Genomic DNA, 12,549 nt, shown 5'->3' on the forward strand with positions numbered 1-12,549 from the left:
ACACGAAATGTATAATGTTGCATATCAGGATTAAGATGTATGTACAATGCTTCTAATTAAAAAAAAGTGTGAACAGGTGATCGATGGTCGGTGGGCTGAACAGCCTGTTCCCACACTGTATCTCTAAACTAAACATCTTCTTTCTGCCTTGAAATTCCTGCAGCTCCTTTAATCCCATTGGGTGGTGATAGTGAATGTGCATGGGTTAGGCACAGAGCGCTTACAGCACCAGAGAAAATCCTGCACCTAGTTTAGTTTAAGTTACACACAGAAAATGCACTAAATATTTTGCAGTTCAGGTGATGTCTGTGGAGGGAAAACCAGTGAATGTTTCAGACACTGGAAACTGAAGTATAGAACTGGGCAGCACAGTGGTGCAGCGGTTGAGTTTCTGCCTTACAGCGCCAGAGGCCCGGGTTCGATCCGGACTATGTGTGCTGTCTGTAAGGAGATTGTATGTTCTCCCGATGACTGCGTGGGTTTTCTTCAGGTGCTCCAGTTTCCCCCCACACTCCAAAGATGTGCAGGTTTGTAGTATAATTGGTTTCTGTAAATTGTTAAATTTCCCTACTGTGTGGGATAGTGCTAATGTACGGGGTGATCGCTGGTCAGTGCGGAATTGGTAGGCTGAAGGGCCTGTTTCCACGGTGTATCTCCAAAGTCTAAAAAGTGAAGTCTAAAGAAGCAGAAAGAGAGAGTATGGTCGTGGCAAGGAACAAGAGGAAGGGCCTGTGACTGAAAGGCACTGATTTCGTGCCCACTACTGATGGCAGTAAGTAGTCTGTACCGTTGATGAGGTCGAGATAGCCGTCACACAGGACGGCCACTGGTGACAATCTCCTGTGTTCAGTATCAGAGTCCAGGCTCTCAATAACCAGCAGCTCATAGTTCAACCCAAAGCACTTGTAGCTTTGCCAGTCAGACATATAGGTACACGAGGAATCTCGGATAATCCCTGTGGGAACAAAAATAAAAGATGTAAAATCAATTATCAGTACTCCACACCCAGGCAGTTAAAAGGAAAGCCAATTTCATTACACAGGATCCCACCCACCCCCTGCACGTCTTTCCAACTTCTGCCATCAGGCCGCCGATATAAAGTCCCCCTATCCAAGAAAAACATCCACAAAAACTCATTCATACCCATCGCCATAAACAGCTTAAATAAAAAATGAACAATGGACAAATTAACCCTGAAGCATTGTCACTTTACACGTATCCACAACTTTTATCTTGTCTATTTTTATAGTTTTTAATCTTTATATTTGCTTTTAAGATCGATACACACTGTGTGCGCTCGCAGAAATCTGTGTTGTATGACTGCTTATCAGTACATTGTCCTGTCTGTATGTTGAGCCACGTCAAAGAAGATTTTCTGTTACGACAGACAATAAAGTTTTCTGAATCTGAATCTGAAAACATTAACCAGGGGACAGTCAGAACACTCACACATCATTCCATCTTCAAATGTAAGATGCCAAACATTGCACAGGGATTATACAACATAGCTGGAGTCCATTCAGCCCAGCAAAGTTGTGACGGCTCTCCAAATGGTCCCCTCCCAGACTCACTCCCTCCAGCTCTGCTGGTCCCAGCACTTTCCAGTCATTCCCTGCTCGTCTGAAATCTCCTGTTGACTGTTCTCACTGTCTGTTCAGATAGCAGATCCCAGATCACGGCAACTTACTTACTGCCCCAAAACATTCAGAGCTCCTCTGGGTAAGTTTGTGAAATATTTCAGATGTGTTCTCCGGTTACCAATTCTCCATTCACTGGAATTAATGTCTCCCTCTAAGCCACTTTAGCTTCATTTTCCCTGCACTCCTGCACAGAGAACCACCCTGGATTTGGCTAACCCTTCTTCTTCAGTATGAGTGATCTGGCATCTGGGGGGGGGGGGGATGAGGAAATATCTCGGCCCCAACTGGGCTCTAGTGGTTGATATCTGGAACACACTGTCAGAGAAGATGATGGAATCAGACGCAATCACTATGTTGGACAATTGCAATCAGTACATTGGATAGATGCAACCACTATGTTGGATAGGTACTTGAATAGGAAAGCTAAAGAGGAATACAGACCTAATACAAGCAGGTGACATCAGTGTAGGTTGGTAAAAAAGATCGGTGATTACGTGTTGGGCCGAAGGGCCTGTTTATATGCTATGACTCTACGACTTTCCATCAGGCAGAAAATGGGGCTATCTTCTCCCGGGAATCAGAACATCTATCCGCTGCTGACTATCTCTTCCCTGCACCACTTCCTATTGACCTCACTGCCCTGAACTCTCCAGTCTCTCACACCAAATCCCATTGCCGTTGGAAACACTCAGCAGGTCGTGGAGAGAAGCAGAACCGATGTTTCAGGTTGCTGACCCCTTCACCGGAATGGTTCTGGCCTGGATCATTCTCCTACCACCATCCAACCCCCTTCTCACAGCCCCGGCCAACCCAGCCTTGACACACGTGCTTCTGACCTTTATGTGGTGCCACCTGAGACACAGGAATGCGGCTTCCGTTTAGAGAAGTCAGCAAGACCTTTGGGATCCGATAATCGCCAAGCCCACGGCGCTTGTCGCCATTCCATTCATACTCCGACTGCGGGATGACTGCTCCCACTTTTCCCAGGAATGAGCCGTCCAGATCTTTCAGCATGGTCTTCTTCTTGCCATCGCAGTCCATGTCCACGCAGTCGCTGGGGTTGACTTTGCTGAGAAACAAAACAAAGTTGATGGGCTGACTTTCCCAGCAAAGTCGAGCCCGGGGAACCCAAAGCCTCTTCAACCCAAACATGGACTCAATCTCTCTTTCCTGATGCTAAATGATTGTTGCGAGTTCCCAGCATTTTTATTTTGGTTTCCAGCATCTCAGGTTCTCCTGATTGTAATTTTGCTGGAAACCCAAGCCCTGGCCAGTCAATGTTCAGGCTGTTGGGGTCTATGGGGATTCCAGACCCAAATGAAAGCACAGACAGTGTGCACATAGACTGGACTGGGACCATTAGAATAGTGATGTGGAGGAGGAGGGAGTATTTTAGAAACGCGCATCGTTCTGCCTGTGTGCACAATTGCCAACACAACAGATCCACAGGCACCCAGATAGGTAACAGCCCCACACGTGAGAGCCCGCTGGAGAGGGTGAGGCAGGGTCAACGACACCCGTTAGTTGTAGAGGGTGTTGGTTTAGTGGCCAAGGTTTTGACATGGTGAGGAGTTTTCTGTGAGAGGAATCACAAAGATCACTGTAATCCTCTCACCACCCCTCTCATGACCCCCTCCTTGGCAACTGTGACCTCCCCTCTACCCCAACCGTGACCCCCCTCTCCCCAATGGTGACGGCCCCCACCCCAGCTATGACACCCCTCTCACCACCCGCCTTGACCCCCCTATCCCCAAGCATGATGACCCCTACCCCTCCCCAACCATGACCCCTCTCACCAACTGCCTCAACCCTCCCCCCCATCCCCAAGCATGGTGACCCCCAGCACTTCCCAACAGTGACCCCATAGAAACATAGAAACATAGAAATTAGGTGCAGGAGTAGGCCATTCGGCCCTTCGAGCCTGCACCGCCATTCAATATGATCATGGCTGATCATCCAACTCAGTATCCCGTACCTGCCTTCTCTCCATACCCTCTGATCCCCTTAGCCACAAGGGCCACATCTAACTCCCTCTTAAATATAGCCAATGAACTGCCCTCAACTACCCTCTGTGGCAGAGAGTTCCAGAGATTCACCACTCTCTGTGTGAAAAAAGTTCTTCTCATCTCGGTTTTAAAGGATTTCCCCCTTATCCTTAAGCTGTGACCCCTTGTCCTGGACTTCCCTAACATCGGGAACAATCTTCCTGCATCTAGCCTGTCCAACCCCTTAAGAATTTTGTAAGTTTCTATAAGATCCCCTCTCAATCTCCTAAATTCTAGAGAGTATAAACCGAGTCTATCCAGTCTTTCTTCATAAGACAGTCTTTCTCATCAACCACGACCGACTCTCCCTCTCCAGCCGTGACCCTCCACTACCTGTAACCGTGACTCCCCCTTTCCCCCGTTGCGGCGACTCCCCTCTCCCCAACCGTCACACCACTTTCCTCGCCAGAGACCATCAATGGCCCCCACCATCAGTCAGTCTATGGGCTCTGAGGTTTAAAGCCCCCATGTAACAGCCCCTGACTCACTTGACATCAGGCCTGTGTATGAAGACCTTTCCCCGCTCCTCACTCTGGGCGACAGTGATCCCCTTCAGCAGGATTGGATGCTGCAGGTCCTCATTGTTTGGGTTGCTGATAAACATGACGTTCAACTTCTGGGAACATACGCCCCGAAAACCCACAAATGTCGTATCTTTGGGGAAAGAAACGGCATTAACATTGACGCATTGACAAGCGGTGAACAGAACAAAGATGGCACTAGGCTGTGGGCCGAGGTGCTTTTTCGTTTAAGTTCGTGACCCAAATCACGTGACTACCTGAATTTTTAACGTATTGTGTGAAAATATTATAGAAATAATCGCCAAGACCAAAACCTGCATATATATTTAAAATATGAGCAAAACCTCCAATTTTCCGAGTAGTAATTGTCCAATCAATGCACGCTTAACATTGCGTCGGACGCCAATTGACCAATCACACGCTTTGTTTCATGGTAGCTAGGCAGCGAGCACTCTGGGATCATGGCTGCCTCGTAATTACATCAAAACAATAGCAAGGTTTCAAAGGAAGAAAAGTAATGCTAACCTTGCTGATTATTTTGTTTTACAATTGATTTATCTTTGTAAAGTTATGATGTGAACTGTTAAATAAAAATGATAAATAAAAATGGAGAGCTAGGATTAGGATTATGGTCAGCCAGTCAGGCTGTCGGCAGGTGAGTGCTGCGAGGGGTCGGGCAGTTGGTCGGGCTGTCGGTAGGACGATGTTGCAGTGAGTGAGCGGGCGGACTGACGGAGCCGGCGTTATGGGGCTGCTGAAGGGGCCCGGGCGGCGTGCAGGGCAGTGCTGCTCCCCACCAACATCACTATGATGATCCAGAAGGGCATGCTGGCTGAGGTGGACACGCTGAGCGGCCACACGTACGGAGCCCGCAGCCGGTCCCAAAGCGGCTCCAGCTCCAGCCGTGGGCAGCTCTGGAAGGGGGGGGGGGGGAGTTAGGGTTAGGGTTAGTATAGGGTTAGGCATTTTCCTCTTAGTGAAGATGCTTTAACATGCCCCTAGCCTGGCACTGCCCCAGTCCCACTATGGCCATGACCCCCACTCTGCACACTGGCAGTCAGTGGGGTTCAGTAAATGGGGGAACCCACAGGAACTGCCCTCACCCATTAATTAGGCTGGTTCAGGAGCCGGACGTCTGCGGCAGTCTCATTCAAAATACACACTCCAATTATAATTATATATAAGTAAATATAATTATATAATTATATATAAATTACAGTCATATTCACATCACATATGATATAATAATATATGGTTTAAATAGTGGGCAGTGGGCAGTTGCTATCGACCTGCATGGGAAGGTAGACGCTCCCACCTCCACGAGTCTCGGGCAGATGGGGCCCGTCAGCCTGGGAAGGTAGTCCATCTAGGGGAGAGAAAACTCTGATTTTAAACCCCCACTGCCATATCCAGTCATGGAATAAGCTCCTGGAGTAACCCTCAAGAAAATCCGGAGTTGAAGCCCCTAAGGCAGTTCGTCGTTGTCTACAACCTCGCCCTGGCAGCTCCTGCGACGGCGCTGGTGCCAAACTGTAACGGCCCTGCTGTTCCTTTGGATCGATCAGCGACGTGGAGAGGGGGGACGTGCTGCACGGGCAACAGCCTGTCCTCCATATGACATCGCCCAGGCTTGCATCCGACAGACAGGAGAGAAGACTCAACACCTTCCACCTTAGAAGCATCCGCCGTATCCTGGCAAGACAGAGTGTTCAACGCCGAGATCCTGTCTCGCGCTGGCCTTCCCAGTATGTACACTCTACTCAGGCAACGCAGACAGCGGTGGCTGGGCCATGTCCACCGCAAGGAGGATGTCCATATTACAAAAGACATTCTCTATGGAGAGCTGACATCTGGGAGGAGAACCATCGGCCGCCCCCAGCTATGTTACAAGGATGTCTACAAGAGAGATATGAAGGCGCTCGACATCGATGTGGGGTCATGGGAGATCCTTGCAGCTGACCGCGCGAGGTGGAGAGGTACCCTGAACCAACATCTCAAAACGGGGGAAGAGAAACTGTTGAACGCAGCAGCACACAAGCGAACACGCAGAAAGGAGCGCAGCAACTTCAACAAACCAGCGACCACACACAAATGTGACCTTTGCGACAGAGACTGTCACTCCCGCATTGGTCTCTTCAGCCACAAGCGACGCTGCTCCAGCCGAGGTTTGGAGCAGGCAGCCAACAACTAGGATGCATCACCCATGGTCAGTCATAACTGAGGGGGGCCTACTACTACTACTAAATAGACAGCAACACAGAATTAGGCTCCCATGGGGTAATATGAGCATTGAACACTAGATGGCGCTTATTTTTTTGATCTCATTTTCTAATTAGCTTAATTAATTAATGTGCAAATTTTGGCAATGACGAGTTATGACTTCCTTCTCAATTATATTTTATCTATGTCTGTGCAAAATTTCAAGTAGTTCCCAGACATGGGTCACGAACGTTAAATTCTAAATTAGACACATTTTCGATGCTCGGCCCACAGCCTACACAGACCGTCTGGCCTGTCAACTGGTCCCCCCTCTCTAAACTCTCCCTGGGGGTCTCAGGGGTGGCGTATTACCTCCACTGTCCCAAAGCACAACCACTTCCATCACTCTAGTCCCTGCTACCCCCCAATCTCTCTCAACCAGGCACATTTCCTCTTGTCGCCCACCCTAGGGTACACAGATGTTTACGCTGGAGCAGTTGAAGTTCCTCTGCTGATCAAGATTGGAGTTCCAGGCTCAGAAACAATCTATGCGATTACCCTCAATCAGCACAGAATCATGCCTTTTGGCCCACTAAGTCACTACTCATCATCAACAACCTTTAACATTAAACCATAAAAACATTAAAATCTCATTTTATTCTCCCAATGTTTTCCTACATAATAGACATTTGGACAGTTGCAGGGAAAGGATTTAGAGGATATGGGCTAAATGTGGTAGGACTAGTATCGATGGATTACCTCGTTTGGCATTGGCAAGTTGGGCCGAGGGCCTGTATCCATGCTGTATGACTGCATGACTATTTCCATCAATACTCCCTACCCTCCACCTCCAATTTGGGAGAATTTACTCCAGTCTATTAATCTATCAACGCTAGATAGACTGGAGTAATTCTGTGGGTCAGGTATCATCTCTACCAGCATCTGCAGTTGCGTTCTTCACAACCCATCAATCTACATGTCAAAACCTTGGGGTTACAAGGAGACTTTGCAAACTCCACACAGGCATCCCCGAATGATGATCACTGGAGCTGTGAGCCAGCAGTTCTACCTGCTGCACCAATGTCGCCCTCATCACTGCATATCACCGGTCATTGACAGCTGCAGCCTTTGGCACCGTGTCTTTACTTACTCTGCACCATCATCAGTCCATGTATGGCCGGGTAGCTCGTCAGCACCGTGTAGAGAGGTGGATGGTTGCTCGCTGAAGCAAACGTTGGCCAGCAGATTCCACTCCTTCCTGCAGCAGGGAAACGGGACCACAGATTAATCTCCAGCCTCCCGTCACTCCCACTTTCAATCATCCTTTGAAAAGACTGTCCTTACCCCAGCTGCTCCCTGCAGAGTTATCAAGCTGAACATCTGAGCAATTGAAGCCAGGACTAACTCCGACCACCAAAGCATTCTATAGGAAAGCAAATATCAACATGGGAATTAGCAGGATTATCTGTACATTATGAAACCATTGGATCTGCCTTTTATTTTTACACATAATTCCCTGTTAGTTGGGGAAAGATCAAAGTCCATCTGACATCATAGTCAAAGGGGGGCTTATTGATTACTGAATGGCATCAGTGTCCCCAACAGACCCGGTTGGGAAAACAGGGGACCAGAAATCCATGGATCCCTTAACTCCCCACATAGCTTGGCTTTTCTAACACTGCGCCTCAATTTATTGCCCAAATGAATTCCCTCTCATTTACACTTGAATGAACCAACGTTACCTGCTCCCACCACCTTCCTGTGGAACTACTTCGTCCCTTTCACTGAAATACTCCCTCCATCTAAATTCAATCCGAATTTCCCTCCTCATTTATTGTAAAGCAATTTCTGTCGTGTATAAAACCATGCGCAGGGAATTTATAAACTCTCAGCAGGAATCACCGACACCTCCTTCAGCACACAGTAGATTGAACAAGAATGAGCAGGTTTCATTTGGCAACCTTTCACAACTCTTCTTGCACTACAATGGATATGTTTTCGAAATGTGTTTTGTTCTAATGCCTTTTCTTTTCACTGTCATGTACAATTTATGAATAATCTGTACGTGAATAATGCATAATTTATGTTTTCATCTTTTTATGTCTGAGTCCATGTGCCTGTAATGCTGCTGCAAGCAGGATTTCCAATGCACCAATACCTCACTGCACTTGTGCATTTGATAATAAACTCAACTTGACTAGACAGCTTAATGCAGCAGAATAAGATGACTTACTGTAATGCAAATGGTTTTATTGGATATACGATGAGAGAGCGCTGGAGGTCCGTAAATCATTGGAAAAATACCCAATCCATTGTCCACCAGAGTCACATTGGAGACTTGCACCGAATATTCTGCCTGTAATAAGCACAGGTTAGTTTTCATGCTGGATGAAAATTCTGCAACCCGCAACTTTCCCCTGCAGCCACATATTTCTGTGGCTGGTCCATTTGAGTTTCTGGTGCCCCCAGGATGATGCTGATGGTCTAGACATTAGATTTTCTCTTATTGGAGCTGGACATTATAATCAATTAGATAGACACAAAATGCTGGAGTAATTCCGCGGGTCAGGCAGCAACTCTGGAGAAAAGGATTCCAAACCAAAACGTCACCTATTACTTTTTCCAGAGATGCTGCTTGACCTTCCAGCATTTAGTGTCTATCTTCGATATAAACCAGCAGTTCCTTCCATAACATTATTTTCACTTATATGGCCTGAATGCTACTTGTCTACTTGCCCAACTGCTGTCTAAATTTAGCAGTGTGCAGGCATGGGCTGCTTCATTTTCTGAGGAATTGTGGATTAAATGGAACTGTGCAATCTTCAGAAAACATCTGCACCTTTGACGTTACGATGGGAGGAAGATAGGGTGGCACAGCGGCGCTGTGGTGGGATTGGTGCCTTATAGTGCCAGACACCTGGGTTAAATCCTGACTATGGGTGCTGTCTATATGGAGTTTGTACGTTCTCCCTATGACTGTGTGGGTTTTCCCCGGGTGCTCCGGTTCCCTCTCACATTCCAAAGACGTGCAGGTTTGTGGGTTCATTTGGCTTTGGTAAAAATTGTATATTGTCCCTTGTGTGTAGGATAGTTCTATTATTCGAGAGATTGCTGGTCATCACACACTCCGTGGACTGAAGGGCCTGTTTCTGTGCTGTATCTCTAAAGTCTAAACATCAGTGGAGCAATGGGAAAAGATTGAGCCCTGCACACTGCATAACCTCTGCCGCTGTAAGATTCTATGACTCTAAGTGCTCTCCGTATTTCCATAAATCATCAGTCTCAGCTTTATTTGATATCTGAGCATCCTCTGAGAGAGAATTTCAGTGGATTTACAACCAATCCTGAGAATGTGCCCCCCCCGGTCCAATACTCCACTTTTGCAGAGCTTCGGAAGAGATGGCTGCTCTCTTGTCCTTCCAAATGAGAACCTTGTTTCAATGACATAACTTCTCATTCATCTGAACTCCAATCTCTCTAAATCTGTCTGAACAGGACAACTCCTCATCTCAGGACCTAGTCCAGTGTGCTTGTGTTACACAAATTCTAAGGCGGGCTGATTCAGGGACAGAAAGAGCCCACAGCACTCCAGATGAGGTTCCACAGAGGCCTTATACAGACCTCAGTGGCACAGTGGTAGAATTAACGGCCTATCCCACCAGCATGTGATTGCATGCATCTAGCACGACCAAACGGAAGCGGAATTCGCGCTGAGTTCGTGATAAGTTCACGGCAAGTACGCGCAAAGCTTGCCCATGACGTAATTTATGTCAAACCCACCAATCAGCTGGGCAGGAGGCGGGCCGACTGAATTTGGACGTAGCATGGCGTCGGGCGGTGGCATCATCGCGCAACGGCACATCGGGCGGTGAAGTCATCGCGCAACGCCACACACTAGGCGTACGCCGTCAAGACGCTGCGTACGCCCGTCGAGACGTTGCGTACGGCCTAAATGCGGCCGTTGTCGCGCGGGATTTTCGAACAGTGCAAGATTTTTGGAATGTCGGGACCAGCCCCACACAACTCCATACGCCTACGGCGATCGAAGTGGGACCGGCCCTGCGAGGCCATATGCCTCAAGCGACCACGTTTGGTCGCGCTAGACGCATGCAATCGCATGCTGGTGGGACAGGCCCTTTACCGCCTTAGAGCGCCAGACCCAGGTTTGATCCTGGCTACGGGAGCTGAGTTTGCACGTTCTCTCTGTGACCGCACGGGCTTTCTCCGAGTGCTCCGGTTTCCACCCACATTCCAAAGATGTGCAGGTCTGCAGGTTACTTGGTTTCTGTAAATTGACCCTAGTGTAGGACATAGAACTAATGTACGGGTGATCGCTGGTCAGCGCAGAATCGGTAGGCTGTCACTAAACTAAAACTAAAACTCTCATTGGCTAAGTCTCATCCTTGTAGAATTATTTAATCCTTGCCAGGTTCGAATCTGCATTGTCCACCCCTTACAAATATATAATTATCATTTAAATAAAAGTCAAGTGTAAATGATCAGACGCTACCAGGGCTACTTACTCCAAGGTCCTGTCAGTGTCAGGCAGCACTTACTGAATCATGAACATGGTACAAATGTTTCCCTTTACATCTACTGAGCAAGAAGCCCCCAAGATGAATTCTTACCTGGAAGTAGATGCCATAGTCCTGGCATTGCCACACTGTGAATCCTTGGATAAGGGAGCAGTTGGGAAGGCCACCTTTGTTCATGTAAACACCAATCTGGCCTCCACGGACCTCGTTATCAGTCCAAGGCTCAACGGGATTCGGTTGTCCTGTAGAACGGCAATGGTTACATCCTTCCAGTGGTGCATGCATTCCCTGGCCTGCACACGCTGCCCTGCATGAAAGTCCAAACCCACACAGTCTGAACTGTGCGTGGAGCCCGCAGCCTGCACAGGCCAGCCCCTGTCCAACACAAAACCCCCAGCCCACACAGACTGCCTTGCGTCAATGCCCTGTTCAGCCGCCACCACCTTGTTTGAGAACTCTTACCCAAGCTTCTTGCAGGCCGGAAAGTGCTCCTTGCTTATGTTGCTTCGCCCCACACCACACTCTCTCCCAACTCACCACTGTCTTCTGCTCAACAGCTCCTTACACCACAATCACCCTACCCCAAATTGAGAACATTCGGGCCTCGAACGTGACCCAGGTTCTGGGGAGATGATGACTGATATTTTCCCATTCCGTTGGCTGTCTCTCTTCATTGGCCCTTGTGGACCTGGCCAAGGAAAGTCCATGCCTTCAGATACCAGGAACACAGAAGGTGCCCAGTCTGGTGCCAAGTACCAACCTTGCACCAAAATAGATGGGTTAGAAACCTATTCGTCCTTTGTTGCCGTCTCCCCCAACTAAGCAACAATAGTTTAATTTAGTGTAACATGTGATTGCAGATCCACTTCTGGGACCTGCGTACACAGAGTCGCCAGAACTGGGCGCCTTCTTGTAATCATTCATTTGTTCCTGTTCGGAACCAATGGTCCTGTCCTGGAAACTCTCAGGATTTCTGCAACGTCTCATCGCAGTTCAACCCCTGAAGCCACAAGGAGGAATTTGACATTAGAACCCACCCCTCTCCAAGCCCCATGGTCATATAGCAGAGGCTCCTCAGTTCCCCCTTCCATATCCTGTGCGCCTGCTTCCCGACGGCCAGAGGGACATCGGTAACTTGTGTTCACCAGAGGCAGTGACATTGAGACTCACCGGGACAAGGTTCTCCATTAATGCGGTAACCCAACTGCTCAGAGCCCACAACTATGTTCTCCTGAAGCACCGTGTCAGAGCCTTTGTCCACCTGGAAAGTAAGAAACATTGACATAGAAACACAAGGGGTAAGGTGTGAGGCAGAATGTGTGGAGCATAGCCCAGTGTGTCCTGTACACCCAGGGCTTGTCACTAACTGCAGCCTTGAGACATCATCGAGCACAGGTCCAGACTGCTCTCTGGTCATGATGGGTGGGGCAGAGGCTGGGCAGGGGACTACTGTCGGTCAGGGCAAGAGCTGCTGAACTGGGCAAAGAGTTTGCGTAAACGTAAGGAGGGGTTGGAAGGAGAGAGGGAAAGAAGGGGGAGGTTGCTGCCATCCTTGGCCCCCAGAACACCTGAGCTGGGACTGTTCTGGGAGGCGATTATCGTGCTGGTC

At 48.4% G+C, this 12,549-nt stretch overlaps 1 protein-coding gene across 1 annotated transcript in view; it reads right to left on the reverse strand.

Annotated features, from left to right (window-relative positions):
• Window positions 1-12,549, reverse strand: part of LOC129696063 (fibrocystin-L-like) — a 168,801-nt gene that overhangs the window by 27,796 nt on the left and 128,456 nt on the right. The window contains exons 66-73 of the mRNA XM_055633470.1: window positions 12,111-12,201; window positions 11,034-11,182; window positions 8,639-8,761; window positions 7,750-7,828; window positions 7,556-7,663; window positions 4,174-4,339; window positions 2,477-2,709; window positions 788-955 (exon numbers count right to left, since the gene is read on the reverse strand). Coding sequence (XP_055489445.1) covers window positions 788-955; window positions 2,477-2,709; window positions 4,174-4,339; window positions 7,556-7,663; window positions 7,750-7,828; window positions 8,639-8,761; window positions 11,034-11,182; window positions 12,111-12,201 — 1,117 coding nt within the window. The remainder of the gene's footprint in view (window positions 1-787; window positions 956-2,476; window positions 2,710-4,173; window positions 4,340-7,555; window positions 7,664-7,749; window positions 7,829-8,638; window positions 8,762-11,033; window positions 11,183-12,110; window positions 12,202-12,549) is intronic.

This window comes from Leucoraja erinacea, chromosome 4 (genome assembly GCF_028641065.1).
Source record: "Leucoraja erinacea ecotype New England chromosome 4, Leri_hhj_1, whole genome shotgun sequence".
In the NCBI taxonomy this organism is placed as follows: domain Eukaryota; kingdom Metazoa; phylum Chordata; class Chondrichthyes; order Rajiformes; family Rajidae; genus Leucoraja; species Leucoraja erinaceus.